The sequence below is a fragment of the Paracoccidioides brasiliensis genome, assembly GCF_000150735.1.
Source record: "Paracoccidioides brasiliensis Pb18 unplaced genomic scaffold supercont2.5, whole genome shotgun sequence".
Taxonomy (NCBI): domain Eukaryota; kingdom Fungi; phylum Ascomycota; class Eurotiomycetes; order Onygenales; family Ajellomycetaceae; genus Paracoccidioides; species Paracoccidioides brasiliensis.
This window is the reverse complement of record NW_011371362.1, coordinates 967173-989830: the sequence shown is the minus strand read 5'-3', so window position 1 is coordinate 989830 and position 22658 is coordinate 967173. Positions and strand designations below refer to the sequence as shown.

The following is a 22658-nucleotide window of genomic DNA, read 5'->3' as shown; positions in this document are numbered from 1 at the left end:
TTTTAAAGAAGAATGAAAAACTTTAACTTTCAACGTTTTAATTTTACTTGTTCATAAGGCCAGTAAGCGAGACGTTTCAAAGAAAGGAAGATATTTGGAAATTTGAAATTTGAAAATATTAAAGAGTGTTTTTTGACCTGACTATCACTTACTTGTATTTACTTTGCTTTATATATTCTTTTCTTTCATCCTTCTCACATCTTACTGCTGATCGAACAGAAACATTAACTTTTACTTCATATAATTTTAATAAGGCTTATTTGAAAAGTTAGTCAATTTGTAGAATACGCATAAAATGTTTGACATTTCTTCTTTTTTTATTTCTTAAAACTTTTAAGTTTTAAGTGACTTCTTTGACGGTTCCTGGTTCCTAACCTTAAGACCGTGGTTACGACAGTGGGTTCTGGACTTGAAGTTGAGAATTGATTGCAGTGGCTTGAAGTATTGAGCGGAGCTATGGACACGGTTTGATGCTTGTCAAAGACATTAAGATGTTAATTTGATAGGTACAATTTTTGTATCTTTCAAAATCTGCTTCCTTCTCTTGCAGCGGATATAGGCCATATCCATGTGTATTTTGCTAACGTTTCCTTTTTCCAGACGAGGAACGTGCTTATTTTATTTTCGGTATCATGTATATCTGAAATCTGTTTCAATTAGGCAACTTATTGAAACGAATTCGTCTATTAAAGGTCTTTAGAGATATCTAGTTGTTAGCATCCTGTGAAGAATCTCTTATAGATTCGCAGGAATGAGACACCCTCTGCGACAAAAATCGGAGGCTCCATTCCAGGGACCCTCGACCAATCCCCCCGTTAAATGTGATGCCATAGACTATTTTCCATCTATTCCACCGCTCCGTGGCTTCCAGGATGGAAATTTTACATTGAAGCCTCGGATCAACGCGTCGCTCTCTGTTGGTTAATTTTACAGGGCGGGGGCGTCCAGGCATGCAGTCAGTCAGTCAACCTTTCCTCTAAACCCAGATCACTTCAAGAACAGCTCGAGATCAAGGTTCAGTACCGTATCCGCGAACCCCAATTCTGACCTCTCAGTTCGAAGCTTTGGATTCTGAGTTGACCGCGATCCCACCCCCTTCAGGTTGGGAGGGTGAAGTATGGATGACTTTGAAAAGATGAAGAATTGCCCGCATACCAGGAATTCTGATCAGGCATGTGCATGGCTCCTGGACAGGTTAGCATATAGAGAGACTTGAAAGCGGATCAGGTATGATGTGATGTGTAAATATTGTATTTGTCTAGGAGTTAGTTTAGTGAGTGGTTGGAGTTGAAATAAGGTTTGTGGGTCCAACTCCGGAGTAAAAATTAGCCTCCCCTTCACGGGTCAATAGGGCCCAAAAAATTGATGGGCTGAGCCTCCCGTCATTTCAACCCTGGAGTGAGATCCTTCTGTACGTACATACACTATGTATATTCATAGCTTCAGTAGAGAATTGTAAAGGATTCCGGGTGTCTCTCAACTAGTGGATTCGTTTTTAGCACTACTTCCATTTCGGAACAGGATCTTAGTAATTATATTATATTATATTATATTATATTTTACTTTTTTTTTGAATGATGTCCTTGATTGAATATCGGGCCATGGTAGTAGTTAGAAGTTATAATATTCAGCAATAAATACATAACTTTTTTTCCGTTTTTTTGAGACGGAGATGGGGTATGGACACATTAACATATGGAATAGAAGAAAGAAAACAGAATCTCCGCTCCGTAACTTCGGGAAAATATACGCTCGTGTGGGAGTATAAAAAGCGAAAGTATATATAGTAACGCTGAACAAATTCATAATAAAAATGCGACCTTGTCATAACATGCCATACTTTCCCGTTCCCATTTTTTGCGCTCCTAAACTGTCCTTTTTCTAATTTTTAATTATATAATTATTTGTTTTGGAAAGGTCATTAACGTGTAAAATTTTGGCGTTTTGATGTCCTGTGTCATTCCACCATGTGATTCAGGTTAAAACCCGAAACTTGTAAATATGTTTAGCGCAGAGGGGATATTGGTGGACGTGCTGGTTTCGTAATCATCTACTCCATTTTGTAAAGTCCAGGCTGGCGAATACGCTGGTTTCCGGTTGCGGCGCCCATTCCGAGCTTGGAGAGGAATTTGACCTTCCAGATGGATGGATAGGCAGTTCCTCGGGTTGGATGACAGTTTTCATATTCCGCCGGTATGGAGAATATGTTCCTCCTTCACTGGGGCCGTCAGTGGTACCCTCCACTCCTCCTTGTGCTGATATTGATGCCGATGCAGTGGCACGATCTCGTAGCCTCCGAATCTCACGGAGACGGTTGTGCCAGGATGACAGATGTTCACCTGAATCGCGGCTTGAGACTAACGAGTAGAATGAAGCGTTCAGTGCGATAATGCGGACGAAGGAAGCAAGATTTTTGCAGGAGATAACTTTTGGTACAGCGGACGCGGATAAGTCTGGGAAATCCGATTTAGTCATTACCTTGACGACGTAGAAGTATCGGCTAAAGTCGAGAATATCGGTTGATTTCTGTTCAGAATTAGGGTTGTGGAAGGGACTGATCCTGCAAACGGGGGTGATCACGATATTGACGAAATTGAACTGAGACGGGATGGTGTCGAAGTTGAAAGCAAGGTTGGAGCGGTTGAAAATGATGTTCACGAAACTGTTCCCAATATGTCGCTTCTTATTTACGCACCTGGGATCGGTCTCGAGGTTCGTGGGCATCATTGTGGCAACGTGGTAGATGATTTCCGTTACTCGATCGCGCCATGCATATGTATATTCTCCGTCATGGTCGCTGTGCAATCCCTGAGTATTGAATTTGGCATCCTTGATTGAAACTTTTGTTCCAAGACCGCAGAGGAAATAGTCGTAATCTGGACTTCCTGACACGTTTGCTAGGATTTCAGCCTCCTGAGTTTGACCTTCTCCGATATAGATGACCCCAATTTTATGGCCATCGACAATGTCATTCCTGTCAAATGTGCGGATTGCCCGCCGGGTGAAATCGTCATCCGGTAGAGGTATAGGCTGCATGCTTATCGGCATGGGCATGGCCGTAGTTGTCATTTGAAGAAGAACATGACTTGGTAAAATTGCCGCTCGTGAGGAAGGACCGTCGCTAAGTGAATGTGAACCGGGGTACACAGGTATTTGGTGTGGCAGAACTGGCGCTGTTCGTTGTTGATAGATAGCATACGTCGTTCCAGATGCTTGCCTCTTCGTAACTTGACTTAATCCACTCGCGCCTGCAGTTTCAATGGTAACGATGCTCATTCCAACAACCCAAGACTTCTTGCTAACGGGCCCATCTGACTCGGAGGGTGGAAACTTTTCAAAGGGTATAGTATCCCCCAAGTCCGAGAACGTCACTCTCTGCATGAAATCGATAAAGACTTGGCTTTGCTCATCGACCACATGATTTCCCTGATCGTCAGTGAAGATGAGACGTTTGGAGATCCAATTTACGTGGTTTGCTCTATCTTGGAGCTTAAGGGAAAGAAACCAGAAAACCATAACATGATATGTTAGAATGTAGACGTATCTTGAGAGGTCGTCGGCACTTGTCGAATCCGAGGGCTCCGTAGACTGCGTTGATGGCAGCTCTTTGATACCTCCGCTTAACCGCGAAGGTAATGAACTAGACCGAAAGCTCACTGGATTACCTGACTTATACCTCTCCCTCGACGTCTGTATATATCGAACACAAATCCCGAATAGGGGCCGAATTTCCTGATCTCGCAAGTTGACGTAAACATCTGGTAATCGAGCGAGGAGGGCCAGAAACTCAAGGATATGAGCAGCAATATTAGATCGAGTGATTATTTTTGACATTTTATCGACGATTACGTTCAGAGCCTTAGTCACTGAGAGGGGTATCTCATGGCAGCAGACAGACAAAGCATGTATACAGCCGCGCGAGGTGCCTTCCCAAGAACCGATGCCCTGAATAAAAGTGCGCACAATTTCGTCCTGTTCGCTTTTTGCGAAGTGTTGATGGAAACTGATTAGCATGGTAAGAGAGTCGAGAATACAAAGAGCAATATCTGCTTTTCTCACGCCAGTCCACCCAGGAGGCTCTAGAAAACTTTCATTCTTTATTTGTTCACAGAGGACACTGCGGAGAAGCTTAATCTGAGGGACTGCACTCTGGAAAAGATCTCTATTTATCAACTGTGGCCCTAGATGAGCTAGGACATAGCTGTAAACATCCCAAATTTTCTCCTGTTGAAAAAGTGAAATGACCGTTTCCAACCACAGATTTATCCTGAGAGGGATTTTCCTCGCTTCATCTGGTTGCTCAGTGGTCACGTCATTCAAATAGGCAACTGTATGAATGCTGGCATACGGTGGAGGGTCTTCAGGCAGACCCTTTGGTTCGGCATGAGTCCAAACAGGTGGAGTCCATTTTAGAGTGCGGAGTTGGGCATTTGATCGACCGCTAGATGTGGGAAGGGGCACAGATGCTTGGTCTTTCAAAGATGACCTACCACCTTGGGCCTGTGACGCACTTTCCTCAGTCTTTGATATGCGTTCTGAGGAAGATTCTTCGCTTATGCTTGCTCTGGAAGTAAGATCAACAGTCCGACATAATACACTGATCAGGAATTCATTCTCTGTGGAAGAAATGACATAGATGGATCCGGTAGAGTCACAACGGAGGCGGAAAAGTAATTTGAGGGCGGTCAAGCGTGAATCGATTGGCCTATTTCGTGATTGAGCGATTTCAATAAGCTTCTCGTATATAATTGAGGCATTCACCGGGGCGTCCTTTAATGACCTCAGAAACATTTTAACCAGGCCAATTGTCGCGACATTTGCCAATGACGGTTCCGACACATCAGCAGATGAAAGAGACCTTGATAAGGGGTGAGCCGGGGCGGTTGTCAATGACCTTTGTTCGTTATCGCCGTCCTTGGCCATAGGTGAGCCAAATGTTTCAACCAAAAGCCTAAATGTATCCTCGTTGCAGTGTTCAGATGCTTCCACCAAAAATGACACTAGTGCATCAAGGAAATAATATGAGCGCTCCTCAGTATACTTAACAAGCAATGATGAAATGAAGTCTTCTTTGTTAAACAATCGGGCAGCATTGTCTGACCTATAGGCGTCTTCAAATGTGCTCAGTGCCTGCAGGCGGACTTCTAGGTTCTTATCTTGAGGGAGGATGAAGTTGTTAACAAGTTCCCGAGAGAAATGTGTCCATTCGGGGTGTTTCGGGTAGCAAAGCCTTTCCGCTTTGCAAAATTCGAAATAAAGTTGAGCTTGTGCTGGACTTAGTTGACTATGCGCTGCGACGAATAGGCTACTTGATTGTACCCGTTGTTCCCCATTCATATTCGGCCAAAGGGATTGTATAGCGGTAAGGATACGATTGATATTTGCCGCTAGATTTGATTGCAAGTCGTCCATCACACCGGACCCTGAGGGGCAAACTTGTCGAGCTTTCGGATCCGGACTTAGGGGGTAAACATCCGCATCCAGAACCCGCTGGGAACAAGTGAGAATCAGGAGAGTTAAATCTGACCAGGTGTGTTGCAATGTCGTCGAGGAATATTCTCCTTGTAGCAAACTTAAGCACACATCCAAAATATCGGTGTTGACACGGCCGTCATTTTTTTTAGCCGCACTTAGAAGGGAGCCAACCAGCTCATCAAAAGATATAGTTGGCATTCCATCCTGGCCATAGGCAGCCAACAAATCCCTAAAAATATTAACAGCACCACGAGTAACATTGAGGTTTCGATCTTGACGTTCCGTTGTTTCTAGAAGGAAGGCATGTAGCAGAGACACCATTTCAGACTGTTTTCGTGATTTTGCCAAGTTACGAACTGCTCGTGAAGTAGGACCAGCTAGAGACTTCACAGAAGCATGGATGCTGCATAATACCTCCAACAAGCCATTAAAACTTGCGTCAGGAACGTCCGATGTGAAGATAACTGCATCAAAAACAGAGAGGGAATTTTTAATGTCATTTGCCACAGTTGTTTGCTTGCAAATGGTAAAAACTTGGTCCAAAAGCAGCTCGAGTTCATTGGGATTGGGAGGGTAACGCTGCAAGGTAATTATGTCGATGACCAACTGAAAAAGGTCTCCCAAAACTGTGTCATCTACTCCGTTACCGTTTTGACGTGGTGCCTTGGATTTCTTCAATTTCGAACGCACCGAAGCGACTGTGGCATAGAGAGGAACTATCCAAGAGGCAATGGTTGGCAAAACAGGTTTGTCCGTAAAATCTAATTTCCTTCCATGGTCCGACAATGAGATCAATGCATTCACTTGGGAGGGAATCACGTCTGGCGGGAAGGACTGCGAAATACAATGGAACAAAATTTGACGCGTGGGTAAAGAGAGGTCTTGCCGGCGACATATTGCCTCCAGAAGGTTGGAACCAGCTTTCCGGGCATCAGCAGAGCTAGAGCAGTCGATGAGATAGCTGCCTGACTCCCAAAGCGACAATGCTTGCTCCGCATTGTAGTAGTGTAAGGAACGAGCTGCAGTTTCTGCTATTTCCAGAGCAGCAGCAAGTGGTTGCTCATGGCTAATCCCCCTTTGTAAAGTCTCAAAATCGGGAAGCTCTTGGGAGTCTGGGATGGTCGAGGCAGCGTTTCCCCGATGCAATGACTCGAAACCAAAGGTGACTCTACTACCCCTTCGGCCATCCATCTGTTGTGGAAATGGTTCGCCAATGCTATTCCCATGCGGCACGGGCGATTGTGACTTTGGGCGTCCGCTTGCTAGCGTCTTTAAGACATCTGCGAAAGTTGAAGAGGTTGATTTATTTTGGGGGGGGAGGAAGCATCCCCAGAAGTCATACGTCCAGTTGGACGGGCGGATCAGCGGGTTGACGTGCGACGGAACACAACAGTGAGCTGTATATGGACTAATAACGCACCAGAGTTAGTTCACTTTAGGCCTGATAAAACCCCGTGTCAATATTAAAGTAGGGAGCCCTGAAGCGGGAATGGGGAGCCAAGACATGCCATCACATCGGAGATAGATCTGGGGGTGGGGCTTGAATCAACATAGAGCGGACGCAGAAATCTCTCATACAAAAATATCAACCAGGAATGAAGGGAAGTAAACTCTTGAGCCAGTTGTGTGTCTCTGAGATAGTCAGTTATCTTTGATCGGAATGGCCAAGGTCAAAAAAGGTCAAAATCGAGTTGGGGGTCACCTTGGGGGAAACACGGAGGGTTAACAGGCTAACAGGAAACGTGACGGAACGAGGGTTGGCTGGTTTGCCTCAAGGTCGCCCAGCACAATATTCCACAGTAGCTATGGCCGGGAAATAGAGAGGAGAGGGTGTTGAGCGTGTCTGAGGGTGGAATGGAGGGCGGAATGGAGGGCAGGATGACAACGAGGAGGAGGAGGAGGAAGTGGAGGAGAAGAAGAGAGGAGAAGGAAGCAGAGGAAGCAGAGGAGAGGAGCCGAGGGGAGAAAATGATGCTCGGGGCAGGAGTAAATCCGGGGAAAGCCCAAGCGGGATCAGCTTGGAAAGAAAATATTTGGCGCCAAGGCCGCCGCAGCAAGGGGCTGACCCATTAATTTCCTGATTGGGATGCGGAGTATCTTTGTTGCGGAGGCAGCCGATGATCTCATGTCACGTGAAAGATGAAAGTGGCAGAATAGTTATTATTGCCTAAAGGAGTACTAGGTACTTTGCAATTATTGACTCACCGCCTTTGTGACCGCCAACAGTCCGCTGACATACCCACCAAAACAAACTTCCCGAAGCAGGCGCTTTGACAAAGCAAAACATTTTTGCCTGGGTTGAAATCCATACCAAACCACATCGGACAGTGGCAGACTCCCGCGGCGGTCAGCGGACAGCAAGGAAATTGAAAAACAGGAGGGCAGACACACACAGACCCCGCCCTGCACATATATCTTTCCAAGTGGGATATGCCCATAAAGACTGTCTGGGAAGAAGCCCATCTATAGTTACGACATTATTATATTTTTCTCTTATACTTCTTCGTACTACTAGTAACCCCTCCCTCCTCCGCTCACTCGCTCTCATCGTCCCGCCTCGAACTATACCCACTCCCGCTGCCATGGCTGACAACCTGGCAGCTCTCTCCCGGCTTCTTGAAGCAAGCTTAGATCCAAGACAGTACAAGCAAGGTAAGGGTCCAATGCGCAGATCCCGTTCTTGCATTCTGATCTAACACCATTCCACCCCTGATAGCTGAATCTACGCTGCGTCAAGAGGAGACAAAGCCCGGCTTTTCTATCCTTCTCCTTCAGATTACTGCTTCTTCCACTCCATACAACACCCGTCTAGCGAGCGCATTATGTTTTAAGAACTTTATCAAGCGCAATTGGACAGATGAGGATGGGAATTATAAGTTGCCGCTCGACGAAGTAGCCACCATCAAGCGGGAGTTGATAAGCCTGATGATATCCGTCCCCGCGGGAATCCAGACTCAATTGGGCGAGGCTGTAAGCATAATAGCTGACAGTGACTTTTGGGAAAGATGGGATACCCTTGTGGATGTATAGATTCTCTTCCGCGCAGAATTATCAAGATGGTCGCCTGCTGACATGGTTTGACAGGATCTTGTTTCTAAATTCTCGCCTGACAACACCATTGTGAATATCGGTGTTCTACAGGTGGCACATTCCATTTTCAAAAGATGGCGGCCTCTATTCCGGTCAGATGACTTGTACACAGAGATCAACCATGTTCTTCAGAAGTTTGGGAATCCATATCTGTCTCTTCTTGAGGTATATTGCCGTTCTGTTTACCGTTCTGTTACCCTATATTATTTCAATTTGGCGCGAAACACTAACTCTGATTAAATGAATTCTTGAAGTCCCTTGATACCTTCCTTGAACGGAACAAATCCAAAAAGGAACAACTTACGCAGGGTTTCACTCAACTCAATTTGATGATAAAGTTGCTATACGACCTCTCCTCGCATGATTTACCCCCAATGTTCGAGGATCACCTACAAGCTATCGCAGCCGTTCTTTTAAAGTATCTGGTGTACGACAATGCGCTGCTCCACACAGACGACGAATCGGAGTCGGGACAACTAGAATTCGTGAAGGCTGGCATCTTCGAGATTCTGACTCTCTATGTACAGAAGTATATTGATGTCTTTGGAACCCATGTTCAGCAGTTCATTGGGAGCTCCTGGAACCTTCTGACTACAATTGGACAGGACACGAAATACGATATACTAGTCTCCAGGGCTCTACAGTTTCTCACTTCAATTGCGCGGATACCAGAGTATGCTGTCGCATTCCAAGATGAGGGTACCCTGAGTCAAATTACTGAAAAGGTAATCCTTCCCAATATCAGCTTGCGCGAATCGGATATTGAGATGTTTGAAGATGAGCCAATTGAATTCATTCGGAGAGATCTTGAGGGCTCAGATAGCGATACAAGGAGACGAGCTGCAACAGACTTCTTGCGACGTCTGCTGGAAATATTCGAGCAATCTGTCACAAAAGTTGTCACCCAGTATTCTGACCATTACCTGGCGGAATACAGCAAAAACCCATCAGAACACTGGAAATCAAAGGATACTGCTGTCTATTTATTTTCAGCTATTGCGGCTAAAGGCGTTGCCACTGCGATTCACGGCGTCACCAGCACTAACAGCCTGGTGAATATAACGGATTTCTTCCAAAAACACTTGGCATCCGATCTCGTTATGGAGAGTGGCGTGCATCCAATTCTCAAAGTGGATGCCGTCAAGTATCTGTACGCATTCCGGAGTCTGATAACGAAAGAGCAGTGGCAAGAGGTTTTGCCGCTGCTGGTGAAACACCTTGGTGCGTCCGAATACGTTGTGTACACTTACGCGGCTGTAGCGCTGGAGAGGATCCTGTTCCTGACAGACGGCGTGGGGCAACCTGTGATCCCACCCAGCTCCATTACTCCATTGGCTGGAGATCTTCTCGAGCACATCTTCCGATTAATAGAGAAAGACCCGGCCCCGCCAAAGGTCCAAGAAAACGAATTCCTGATGAGATGTGTCATGAGAGTGCTCATCGTTATCAAGGACGCTGTTGTTCCGCTCACTGACAGCGTTTTGCGCCATTTCATCACCATTACCCAGATTATCAGCACGAACCCAAGTAACCCTAGATTTTATTATTACCACTTTGAAGCCCTAGGTGCTCTGATCAGGTTAGTACTGCAGCTCAACAAATTGTTTAATCATATCTAACATTACCACTACAGATTTGCTGCTCCTTCACAGCCAGCAAAGCTTGAGGAGACACTCTATCCACCCTTTGTCGCTGTCCTGCAGAGTGACGTCCAGGGTGAGATTTCCACAGCAGCCCGTAATCAAGAGAAAGTTGTTACTAATACTGAGATTAGAGTTCGCTCCGTATGTGTTTCAGCTGCTCGCAGCGTTACTCGAGGCCAACCCATTCGGAACTCTTCCAGAATACTATCAAAACCTAGTCGCCCCGATCATTGCGCCCGCCATGTGGGAGTCCAAGGGCAATGTTCCGGCCCTCGTCCGCCTCCTGTCATCTATTATCACCCGTGGAGAACAATCGATCAGGACAAATAATCAAATAGAACCGATTCTGGGTATATTTCAGAAGCTCGTCTCTTCCAAAGCAAGCGAGAGCTATGGCTTTGATCTTCTAGAGAGTGTCATTGCCACTTTCCCTTCGTATGCCATCTTACCTGCGAACCCCATCCATAATGCATACAAAAATATACTGATTGATTTTCAACTAGGTCCGTGCTGGAACAATACTTCGTCCCCATAATCCGAATCATCCTCACCCGTCTTCAACACTCCAAGACAGAAAACTTCTGTCTCCGATTTGTTCGATTTTACCACTTCATTTCTGCTAATGACGCCAAAGGCTACAGCGCGGATTTCTTCATCCAAGTAACAGAAAACGTACAATCTGGGTAACTCTCGCTTCTCCATGCCAAACATACCTTTCCTTCCCTTTCAACCCTATACTAACAGCCATTCACTAGCGTTTTCACCCCAATCTACCTCAATATAATCCTCCCCGAAACCCAAAAACTCGCCCGCCCTCTCGACCGCAAAACAGCCGTAATCTCCTTCGCAAAAACGCTCGCCAACTCCGAAGCATTCGCCACCCGCTACAAGAAGGGATGGGCATTCACCTGTGAAGCCCTACTAAACCTTCTCGGCCAGTCACCCCTCCCTGTAACAAATGGTGACATCATTGCCGAAAACGACGTTGAGGATATGGCATTTGGCGTCGGCTTTACGCAACTGAACACCATCCGGCCGACACCCAGGGATCTCCGGCCCGATATTGGATCGCAGTATAATGTCTGGGTTGGGTCGTATTTGAAGGAGACGGATAAGAAGCATGGCGGGAGGATTTCGGCATTTGCAGAGGAGAGGCTTAGTCCTGAGGCGAAGGCCGGGTTGGAGGCGTTGCTTAGTGGGTGAATTTTAAGGTGGTGTGGAGAATTGACTTACGGAGCTGCTTGGATGTATGAATGCATGGGGTAATATTACTATATTGGTCTTGTGCGAACGTACAGTACATTTAGATTTTCATTTTGCTGTCTGAGCCTCGAAAGTACAGAATCTAATGATATGTGATATTGATGAGGCATCCTGAAGCTGACAGGAACTACTGATTCTTCTCCTGAAAATTATCACGTATAGAGCTCAATTATCGTCGCCAGCAACCCACTAATATCATGTATTAAAACAACCAGATACAGTGATTAATTGTCTCCCTCACCAGCTGTGAAAGATAACAAAACATCCGCATAACCACTCATAAGAAACGAGCGTCCATGCCCCTATATGGCCACATCCCTGAAAATCTTCCCGGTCTTCCTGAACCCCTTCTCTAACCCCATGTGCTCCCTGTTTTTACCAAACAGCTACATAACCCCCGCCCAACGGTTGAACGCGGTAAGGGGCTAAACATGAATTATATATGTCGTTATGTAATAGGGCATGACTAGTATATGATCCCGTTAGGTATGAACGTGCGAAAATAATCCAAGACCATCAAATTAAAATAAAATTAATAAATAAATAAAACTGAAAATATAACAAACATACCGCACCGCATGCCTCGCAGGTCTTGGCACCGCCATCAAAGATGACGCCGCAACTTGGGCAGGTCGAGTTGTGAGAGTCGACGGGATTCATTGTATTTTAAACGTGTATTTGTATGCGTTTGGTTTGGGGAGTTTTAGTTATTTTGATTTCTCTAGGTGAAATTTGGATAGGGAGGTAGAAGTCCAGCACGATATTTGTTCTGGTGGGAGGGGTTGATGGGGTCTTATATAGATTAGATTAGTGAGTGAGGGGTAACAATGAGGGGCTGCGGAGAGATAGCTGATGAGGTGAAACAGAAAGCCTTCATGTGACCTAATGTTTTCTTTTTATCGATATTTGAAACAAGATTCTTCTGTATGGTAGAGGTTCATGTGTTTTAATCTAGTCGATAGGCATTAGGACATCATGGAGGGTCGGTAAATCGCTGCCCAGGTGTTTAATAAGGTTGTTACCAAGCGGAGGTGGGACTGTCAGAATGGACGCTAAAACGCGCCCTGAAATGAGTATATTTATGACGTATGATGCCCGAGTTCATTATGGTCTTGCTCAAGTCACTTTCCCTTACTTTTGCTTGCATGCTTTTCGCTCTGGAAGTGTCACACCTCCAATTCACTTGTCCACCACGTTCAGATAGCCCAGTGACCCGAATTGCTTGACCCCCAGAGAGGATCAGATGCCATAGTATGTGATTCTAGCTCCTGTGTTATGAATTAGTAAACATGAAACAGAAACACCGGCAAACTGATGTTGCCATCCTTCCTAATTCCCGGGAGATTTCGACAGGAAAAAATATATATATTCCCGAGATATTGCACCGAACACGAGAAGGTTTGAAGCAATCTTCTCCTCTCACCTAAATTCACCTGCAGTTTGCTATTCCAGCGGCATAGCAGCTCTCCAGGCCGCAATATCACTCCTGAAACCCCGCGCCATGTGTCTGCTGGTGAAGGATAACACGACGGCAGTAATGAAGTGATCGCTGTCATTTCCCGTCTTTCAGGACTTCAGAAGCTGGATTTTGACTTCCCTGCTGAACCTAGAAAAGGGGATGTGATCCTGCTCGAAACCCCCGTTAATCCACGAGGTGGAGCATACAACATCGAGAAATATTCCAAGGTCGCCTACCAGAGGGGTACATATCTCATTGTAGACAGCACGTTTGCGCCGCCAGGATTGCAAGACCCATTCCTATGAGTTGCTGATATCATCATCCATTCTGGGTCAAAATATTTCGGAGGTTCACTGAGATCTTCTATGTGGGGTTCCCGCCATTGGGAATGCGGAATGAGTGAAACGGCTTTTTTTTTTTTTGAGGATCGGGCGACTGTTGGAAATGTCCTGGGGAATCTGAAAGGTTGGCTTGGTGTCTGGAGTCTGCGGACGTTGGAAGTCCGTGGTGTGCAGTGCGAAATTGGTTTCACGGCTCCATAGGGCTTTGAAGGGACCGGCACTACCACGAACCGCTTTTGAAAGTGATGAGTTTGTTATACAGGCCCGCTGTTGACAAGATATATGACGCCAGTCTCTAGAATGAAACTTGCTTATTGAAAAGATGCCGAATGGATTATGGGCCTGTGATTTCTATCATTATGTGCAGTGACGACTTTGCTCGGAAGTTACCCAGTAAGCTCATGTATTTTCATCATGCAACTAGCCTCGGAGGAGTGGAATCTCCGATTGAGTGGCGTGCAATGTCGGATTCGACAGTTAATAGGAGGCTGTTGAGGGTTAGTGTTGGTTTGGAGAATTGGAGAGATTTGAAAGTCGACTTACTCCAGGCATTCAGTTAGTTATTGTTAGCGGAGTAGCTAGTGATCATGGCCTACCGGATCGTTAGATAAAAGGCCCTCAGAAGGCTCAGCAGGCACATGTCCGCTATCAAATCACGCTCTAGGCCTTTGAACCTTTGGCTATATCATTCTTTATTTCTAATACTGTGTAGATGCCTCATATTAGCAAGGTTCCACTCGATGGATCAAACATTTCAAGGGAACAGTGTCACCTCCTAAGTAACTATTTGATGTTGTTGATTGGCCACCTGCAACAGAGGGTTGGATCAATCAGCTGATAAATTTCAACATTGGGCCGGACAGCGGCTATCAAGGAAGATGTGAAAGACCATATAAGAGAATTATCGCCAAAGGTTCTATTGATTGTTATTGCGCCTTACCTAGACCCGCGGACGCCATGGAAATCTTCAAAAACCAAAGAGAAGGAAATAATCTATTCCATAGGCGAGCATCAACTAGTTAAGTTCAAATCTTAAAATCACCGCTGCTCGTCCGCGTTATCAGTACCTTTTTTTCCCCTCCCCTCTTCCGCGCTTCCCAACCACTTGATACTCCCCCACCATCTCCTTTTCTTGTCATTTCCTTTCAGCTTTCGTCTCTATCGCTTCTACCTCTTCTACTCCCTCTAACCCACCCCCCTCCCTTTCCATCCCTAACTCCTTCTTCCTCCTCCTCTTCTCCTCCTCCAACTTCCTATACTTCCTCCGAGCCTTCTTAACACTCCTGGCCTTCCTCTTCTTCTTCGTCTCAGCCACGATAGCCGCCCGACTCTTATCGCCTTTTAGATGAAGCTCGACTTTCTCTGCCAGGATACCCATGGCTATTTTCTGGTTCTGGGTGCGCGAGCGCGTCGCCTGGGATTTGACGACGATTCCGGTTGGTTTGTGGATGAGCTGGACGGCGGAGTTGGTTTTGTTCTGGGTTTGGGTTGTTAGAAATTAGCAAGGATACACTTGCAGAGAGGTAGGGATTTGCAAAATGGGGATTCGTCAAATGCGAATGGGTTTGGGAAGGGGGAAGTGGAAGGAAGAATTGATGTAAGGCATCTCTTTTGGCTTGGTGGATGATGAGAGAACTTCTGAGGGCTGAACAGGAGGTCCTTTAGCAAGTGCCATTATCCATGATTCCTAGAGTAGTCAATGACTAATGGAATCCGTCTAGGACCCGTTTGCACAAGATGCTTTGTATCTCTGCATTGCAGAGAGCGATAGACGTAGAGTGGTTGGGTACCATGGGAGGGTCTCCCAGTAAGATATCAAAGCGTCCAGCAGCATCCAATTGCACCGTAAATAATGACACTTAGAACAGTGGACCAAGGAAAAGACGGCAAATAAAAAGGAAACATAACAAAGAAACATAACAAAGAGAAAGGACCTTGTCAATCTAAATGAAACTTATGGGTAGAATAACGCGTAAAGGTAGTTTAAGAGAGACAATTGAATTGTAATCGGAATATAGATCAATCATTTTCCATCCCATCCATAGATGCATACAAAACTCCTCAAACCGACCTCTCAAACGAGACCAACAGAACAGGACAAGAACAGGGACGCAATTCGGCTTTTTTTTTTTTTTTTTTTTTTTTTTTTTTTTTTTTTGTTTTGTTTTTGTTTAAAAAAAAAAAAGGTGAAGTACTAACAATAGCCTGACCCCCGGGGCCCGATCCCTTGAGATAGGTGCCAGTAACTTCAGCAGGATTAAGCTTTGGGCGTGGTGGCATTTGCTTCACAGATAGCTGATGGCAATGCGAGAAGAATCTCACAGAGTAGTGTACTTGTTGCCATGGTTGCTTTGTCCTCCGCAGAGGTATGCCTGCGCGGAGGAGAAACATGGTTAAGCCGGAGGGGATGTCATATGCGGGATGTGGACGAGGACGACAGCAATTTGATTGGATGGGGGGAACGACTGTTGAATGATCAGAAGGAGAACCTAAAGCTGATGACGTAGAGTGAGTTAGTTACAGTTTGAAGGATGATGTTCCAGAAGTGAGGTATATTGTTTATTTGCCTCCTAACTTTAACGAGGTTTTTTATCTGACCGTTGGTTAAGCCTCGTCCCAAGGAAAAATATGAACTTAATGCGGCGGAATTATTTTTTATCTGGTTTAACCCTACGCAATTCTCCCATCTTTAAACAACCTTTCCAACCAGAACCTCACTTGCAAAGAGGCCAACAGTAACATAGTTTAAATATATACTTGCGATACGACACTCGTTTCAGTTGCCGTGTTTGCTTTAGCGTTTTGGCATAGTCCAACATCTAAGTGATTTACCTACCATTTGACTCTCTGACAGCGGACTCCCTTACCGCCGACTTGCGGTATCTGAATATCTCGATAATCTTAATTGATATCCGATGAAATGCGCCATTCCAGCCTGTGACTGACATTGACCAAGCCTACTAAAACAAGCCGTACCAACCGCACATCTACCTCTACCTCTACCTCTACTTCAACATCTCCATCTATATTAACACATCAGCAACCATGTCCCAAACCACCTCTCCCTCAATCATCTCCTCTTTCCTACGCTGGCTCCGGCTGAAAAACTACCAATATGAAGTCACCGTCGCCCTGTACATGCTTACCCCGACAGAGAAATTCATCTTCAGTACGCCTATATCCTCCCCTCACCCTCTAATATCACACAGCTCCTCAAATCCACATTTCCCCTAATTAACAACCGCGGCTGCAACCATTGCCGCAATTGTAAACAACAGATACCCTCCTCCTCCTCATAACCTCCATGCTCCTCACAGCCGCCTACGTCTACCTTCCCAACCACGTCGCAACCATCAGCAAGCGCATCTGGTACTACTGGGCCGGAGACACCTTCACAGACCCCCCCTTCGCAAACGTCACTGCCGCTGTCACCGCCGCTGTTGCCTCCACAACTGGCAAATCTGTCCTGTCCGCTACGCAGCAGAAGGGGTATGACGGGTTAATGGAGACTGCGAAAAATGTGGCAAGGGCTGCGACGGCAGCGGCGGGGAGGGCGGTGGGGGAGCTGTGATGATGGATGTTTTTCTTGGTTGGTGGGGATTGAATTTTTTAAATTTGAGGGCAGGGGTTTGATTTGCGGGTTGGGGTTTTTTTTTGGGGGGGGGGGGGGAAAGCTTTATGTCTTTTTCAATTTTTCTGGAGTGGCTCTACAGATCTATTCACAATATGGCAAACCCCTAAAATGGAAAACAGAAAAAAGAACAAGAATTAAATCCTATCTCAAACTCCTCAACTCCTCAATCCCATGCCAAATTAAGATCCACGATTTAACAATTGCATCCTCACATCCATTTATATATATATAACGAAAGAGAATTGAAGGAGCAAAGATGTTACCGATCTCCAGTTAAAACACCCCATAAACAACGTCCACATACAACCATCCCAGTTGTTTCCAACATCCATCTCATGAACCCGCCTCGGCACTCCCACTCCCACTCCCACTCCCACTTCCACTCTGGCTCTCGGCATTCTCCCCTTTCAGCTGCGCTCTCCTCAGCGCCTTCTGCTTATTCATGCGTGCCAATTCCTTCTCAATCTCCTCTAGCTCCATTGGAATCTTATGCGATTGCTCCTTCGTGGGCCAGTAGCCGGGGACGGAGAAGCGTTCTTCGAGGTTTGTGCCGAAGTAGTACATGCAGCCGATGGGGAAAAGGATATAGATGCCGAACTGGAGCGGGCAGGTGGGTGGCTTAGCGGGTTTTCAAATTTACCCTAATTTTTTTTTTTTTTTTTTTTTTTTTTTTTTTTTTTTTTTGGGGGGGGGGGGGGGGGGAGTGGTAGCAAGGGAGGGAAGGTGATAATAGTTTTATACCTTGAAGACTTCCAGGTTCCCGCCTTGGAGCCTGCGGAGGATGGCGCTGAGCATTGTTGATTAGTAGAGATGCGCGGGGGTTCCTCTCATGTATCTTTCTTTGTTCGTATCTCGCTATATATTCCTTTTGCAGTAGTCTTGGATTTTGTTGTAGAAGGTGGATTGATATGTTCTTCTATTTCTTTCCTTCTGGTCTTTCTGCCTGGTAATTCTTTTCATTTATACCTCTATACTTTCCCCATGTATTCAAAAGTGAAGTGTAGGAGAGGCCCTTTTTTTTCTGAACAGAAATATTGGTCTTTTTCGCTTCCGCGAAAGCGATGTGCTGCGGGGGACTCAGGAGGAGATACCAGTGTCGAACTGGGTTCAAGCGATAGGACGGGTTCGATGTATTCAAAGCAACGAGTGAATTCCGAAAGATGGAACGGACGGATATGAAGAGGGGGGTTCTCGAATTGCGGCCAATTGGCAGAAATATTTCTGTATCTGCGCCTCTCTCTTCCTCCGCTTCCGTTGTCTTTTCAGTTGGTCTCTTATTTTTTTCTGCACGGATAAAAGAGGTTTTCTCGTGGCTATCTCTTAGTCATTGGTCCTGACTAACTGGTTAACCTAATTGGGCTTAATTCATAATTCTTTACACGTGATTACAATATCGGGCTGACTAATCTGTCTGTAACCTGCTTTGAACCTCGGCAACTTTCACTGAGTTTTCTCTGTTCAACTTCATTTTCTGGCTCGAACAGGGGATACCTGCGTAAGATCCATCCATGGATGGATGCATTGGAGGGAGGATAGACTTGCTTGTTCTCTATGTTCAGTGTTAATGTCTTGTCCCAGGGAGGTGTACATGTTGGTCCCCTAATTATTATTCCCTTGTGTTATATCTTGGCCCCTTCTGATCTGCTGGTCAAATTCGGCTACATTTTCAAGCCAGACAGTCCCTTAACCGCGGGTGTTTCTACATTCCCCCTCCTTTATGTAGAAAGCATTTAATCAAGCGGCACGGCACATACATCTGTTCATGTGCTACCTCTCTGCATCTTGATTATGAAGATTCTCTGGCTATTTAATTGATCTCTTCTTCCTTCTTCCTTATCTTTGCGGTGGATATTTTCCGGGGAACATCTGTACTCTTCTCCACAACACAAAAGATATTATCCCTTTCGATATAACATATATCTCCTGCAATCTGGCTTTTTGGCTTGTCCAGTTTGTTATATCTTTGCCAAAATAGTCCAAGCAAACAAAATAAATTACTTGCAAACATGTGCACTGCAGCCAAAGAAGTCACGGTGACCTACCAAGGCCGTATAGCCATCATCACCCTCGATAGACCCAAAAAGCTCAATGCCCTCGGCGTTGACCACTACTGGGAACTGGGCCAGAAGATGCGCGAAGTTGCTCAGCGGGATGACATCTTCATCACTGTCCTAACAGGAACAGGCCGCTTCTTCTCCGCGTGAGTCAATTGTCTCTAACCCACCTCTGTTTCGCCATCGATTAACATTTTCCCTCCCCAGCGGCGCCGATGTCCAGACCGTCCGCCCCTCCGGCGACAGCAACGATGCCCGCCGCCAATTCCTCCGCAACTTCGTCGCAAACAACCTAGACATCACATTCACCTTCGCCAACCACCCCAAAATCCTCGTCGTAGCCCTCAACGGCCCCGCCGTCGGCCTCTCCGCAGCCCTAACCGCCTTTGGAGACTTCATCTACGCCGCTCCGCACACCTTCCTGCTGACCCCGTTTTCCTCCCTTGGCCTCGTGGCGGAAGGTGGAGCCAGCCGTGCCTTTGTCGAGCGCTTGGGAATCTCCAAGGCCAACGAGGCGCTGATTATGAGCAAGCGGATTCCCATTGAGGATCTGGTTTCGACGGGGTATGTTAATAAGGTTTTCACGGCGCCGGGGGGCAAGGAGGATGCGGCTGGGTTTTTGAAGTTGGTGTTGGAGGAGGTTGAGGAGAGGATGGGGACGCATTTGAATCAAGATAGTATGATTAAGATTAAGGAGTTGATTAGGCGGCCTGAGAGGGAGCTTTTGCAACGTCAGAATGTGGCGGAGGTGTTTACGGGGATAGATCGGTTTTTGAGCGGGATTCCACAGCAGGAGTTTATGAAGATTGCGAGCGGGCAGAAGAAGCATAAGCTGTGATTGGATTTGTGGTGGAATCCTCCCTCTCCTTTTTTGTAGCTACTTCAACTTCTTGTTGGTTCCTTCAATGATTGCCTTGATGTTGGCTTTTGTTAGACAGCTGTTTTGTCTCTGATTTGCTTTTCTACAGTTGTATTCAGGAGAGAGTGCATGGTATGCTGATAACAGGGTATTCTGATATATGAGATTCATAGGAAGGTTGATTTATTATACAATGTAGATAATTAACTAGCTAGTTAACTAGTTTATACAAAGATGACTCATAGCCAGTATGGATGTATAATCTTATCACATATGAACGTAGCTAAGTGGATTTTGCGGACTGTGCTGTATGTTTAAGGAGGCACGTTGACAGAGAGACTGGAGAAACATATGTGTACAGCTCAAAAATGTGCATCCACGGCCCTGAACTGTGATTCAGAGTTACGTGGTTAAAATCAATATTCAAAATCTTCTCTAGGTAGTATCAAAAATCCACCCCTGCAAGACCAAATAAACGAGGAACCGTGATCATGAGAAGAAGACATAATAATCCTGCACCCTCCCAAGCTGCTCCGGTTTGATTTACCCCTTGAACTCCTGACTCGCAATGCATCTGCATCTTAGCCTTTTAATCTAGCCCGAAATATGTATCAAAGCAAAAGGTCAAAGGTAAAGAAAACAAAAATATAGAAGGGGATCAGTAGCAAGATCGCTTCCATTATTTTTTGTTATCACAAACACCCAACTTCAAGCACCCTCTGCAGCCGCCGCTGCATCATCCTCCCGTATCTTCTTCGCAAGGATATCCTGCCATTGGCCCAGGAACTCCCCCATGCCACCGGGCCCACTTCTCGATGCATCCACGACTTCCCTGGGTAACTTATGCGCCGAATACCGCGGTGTCATGAAACCATACGCTTCTGGGTCGTCACGTTCCACTAGGCGGAATTCGGGAACGAAGGGGAGGGAGGTGGTGTCGTCTATATCATCCTCGTCCTCTTCCCCATCAACTTCATCACCTTCTCCATTAGCTTCTTTTTCCTCCTCTTCCTCTTTATTTCCAGATTCCAATTTACTCCGACCATTTCCTTTCCCCTCCTCATTCCTTGAATCCCTTTGTCTTAAGGCTAATCGCACCACTTCTTCCTCCGGAACCCCTTCCTTATCCTCTGCCTCACAACCAGGCCCCTTCATCTGCAAAATCTCCAGCCACGAGAATAGCAGTGGATCCGTTCGTGGTGCCCAGGGGTTAATATCCATGAGCCACACACGATTATGCGGCGGGGGAACGTAGACATCAAAGACAAAATCCCTGTCTGGAAACGTGTCGTGCAGCCTTATGTCAAAGAAAGTCTGGATTTTGTCGCGCAGGTTGTCGCGAAGGCCGAAGAGGAAGTCAAAGTGGTTTAGATCGCGCTGGCAGAGGCAGAGGAGTTTTCTGTCTCGGACGAAGCAGCGGAATTCGAGGGCGGGGTTGAGTGTTACGTATTTGCGTAGGACGAGGTGGTAGGGGATTCGGGGTGGGGAGTCCTGGGCACCGGGTTGGGTGGTGATTTCCGTCTTTTCTTGTTGCTTTTGTTGCTCCTCTTCTGATACACATCCATCAAATGCGTGTTCGAGATCATGAGTTATGAAGTCGCTGCTCTTTAATAGCAGGTATATATCATTTGGAGTTCTGCATTGCATGTCGTTTGTCGCAGAGATCCAGGTTGCATCTTTGGGAGCACTCCAATTTAACTTTGGAGCTACTTTCCCATCTAATTCTGCAATTGTCGCTTTGATCTGAGCATGTATCTCTTGCCATTCTGCAGCGGGGTCCACCTCTTCATCGTCAGAATCAGATCCGTCGGATACGGAGTAGACGCCGCTATCATCATCAGTGATGACAGATCTGTCATCTTGTGGAGGCAACATTATGCCATCTGTGCGTAGATAGTCGATGAATGCATCAGTCAGGGGAATGAGGCGGGCTTTGGGTGTTACGGCACGATATCTAGAGTGGGGTGTTTAGCGGAGCCTTTGAAATAGCGTAATGCTCGTTTGGGACAATTAATTAGTAAAATAGAATAACATACTTCGGATGCCAGAAGTGATAGGAACAATGGAGGACATGCGACCTGGTGAGGGGAGGGAATGGCAGGTCCTTGGAGATGATCTGGAGGGGCGTTTCATCATCGTTGCTCCTCGCTATGGTGGAGTCTGGCTCTGTTGAGAGCATGGTTGTACGTTCTTTTAAAGACTCGAGATGGATGTGTGACAGCGTTTGAGAAAGAATGTGGAAAGTGTAGGTTTAGTATTTCTCTACACAGAAGTTAAAAGACTCCAAAGTCCAAACACTCAACTTGAAGCATATTTTGCGATGATGCAGAGAGGAAGAATAGCCCTAAACCTAACTTAGTCTAGAGCTGAGGTTGCAGTTGTAGAGCTGGAGATAGATAGATCAAGAAAAGGGAATAATAATATTTTAAAGAGAGGTCTGCAGTATAGATAAATACATGGTGATTATTGAAACGCCTGAAACACTCTATCTCTCTATAATTGAAAAACAATTTTTGAGCGTAGTTATGTTTTACACATCATGTGACATCAAAAATTGACCCAATAGCTGTGGCTATTGCAACATCTATGACATTCTGCAGTCAGTCTCTTTTCTGTCAGTTGTTTGACCCAATTTCAATCCTGGTATCCCTCTGTATCAGGCCGCATTTGAAATGTTGGGTGAAAATCCAAATACACTCTTATTCAAGTAAATGCTTATTTACAGCTGAAGACAGGCAACATCCTTTGATATGACTTATTAACTATAATCTAGGATCTCTAGTGGCAGGGTATGTGCAGCCTTGTTCAATTACCTTGATTGTGCGATAGCATAAGCGGGT

General features: G+C 45.8%; 7 protein-coding genes across 7 annotated transcripts; 3 read left to right on the top strand and 4 right to left on the bottom strand.

Moving 5' to 3' along the window:
- Nucleotides 1-2046: 2046 nt before the first annotated feature.
- Nucleotides 2047-6981, bottom strand: PADG_04780 (uncharacterized protein; the record flags this gene model as incomplete). Its single annotated transcript, XM_010761836.1, has 2 exons — nucleotides 2047-6872; nucleotides 6927-6981. 2 exons carry the CDS (start codon nucleotides 6979-6981, stop codon nucleotides 2047-2049), a joined length of 4881 nt encoding a protein of 1626 aa, XP_010760138.1.
- Nucleotides 6982-8057: 1076 nt separating this feature from the next.
- PADG_11822 (importin-alpha export receptor) lies at nucleotides 8058-13235 on the top strand (the record flags this gene model as incomplete). The annotated part of the gene is made up of 9 exons (XM_010762239.1): nucleotides 8058-8127; nucleotides 8192-8499; nucleotides 8560-8730; nucleotides 8820-10144; nucleotides 10199-10281; nucleotides 10340-10643; nucleotides 10712-10891; nucleotides 10964-11407; nucleotides 13007-13235. 9 exons carry the CDS (start codon nucleotides 8058-8060, stop codon nucleotides 13233-13235), a joined length of 3114 nt encoding a protein of 1037 aa, XP_010760541.1.
- A 1171-nt stretch (nucleotides 13236-14406) lies between these two features.
- Nucleotides 14407-15662, bottom strand: PADG_04777 (uncharacterized protein; the record flags this gene model as incomplete). The annotated part of the gene is made up of 2 exons (XM_010762073.1): nucleotides 14407-14748; nucleotides 15471-15662. The coding sequence occupies 2 exons, from the start codon at nucleotides 15660-15662 to the stop codon at nucleotides 14407-14409; spliced, it is 534 nt and encodes a 177-aa protein (XP_010760375.1).
- A 654-nt stretch (nucleotides 15663-16316) lies between these two features.
- PADG_04776 (uncharacterized protein) lies at nucleotides 16317-16842 on the top strand (the record flags this gene model as incomplete). The annotated part of the gene is made up of 2 exons (XM_010762072.1): nucleotides 16317-16440; nucleotides 16550-16842. The coding sequence occupies 2 exons, from the start codon at nucleotides 16317-16319 to the stop codon at nucleotides 16840-16842; spliced, it is 417 nt and encodes a 138-aa protein (XP_010760374.1).
- A 396-nt stretch (nucleotides 16843-17238) lies between these two features.
- On the bottom strand, nucleotides 17239-17700 carry PADG_04775 (uncharacterized protein; the record flags this gene model as incomplete). Its single annotated transcript, XM_010762071.1, has 2 exons — nucleotides 17239-17502; nucleotides 17647-17700. The coding sequence occupies 2 exons, from the start codon at nucleotides 17698-17700 to the stop codon at nucleotides 17239-17241; spliced, it is 318 nt and encodes a 105-aa protein (XP_010760373.1).
- A 1211-nt stretch (nucleotides 17701-18911) lies between these two features.
- PADG_04774 (dodecenoyl-CoA isomerase) lies at nucleotides 18912-19797 on the top strand (the record flags this gene model as incomplete). Its single annotated transcript, XM_010762070.1, has 2 exons — nucleotides 18912-19105; nucleotides 19167-19797. The coding sequence occupies 2 exons, from the start codon at nucleotides 18912-18914 to the stop codon at nucleotides 19795-19797; spliced, it is 825 nt and encodes a 274-aa protein (XP_010760372.1).
- Nucleotides 19798-20526: 729 nt separating this feature from the next.
- Nucleotides 20527-21997, bottom strand: PADG_04773 (cell division cycle protein 123; the record flags this gene model as incomplete). The annotated part of the gene is made up of 2 exons (XM_010762069.1): nucleotides 20527-21772; nucleotides 21855-21997. 2 exons carry the CDS (start codon nucleotides 21995-21997, stop codon nucleotides 20527-20529), a joined length of 1389 nt encoding a protein of 462 aa, XP_010760371.1.
- Between the last annotated feature and the right edge of the window lie 661 nt (nucleotides 21998-22658).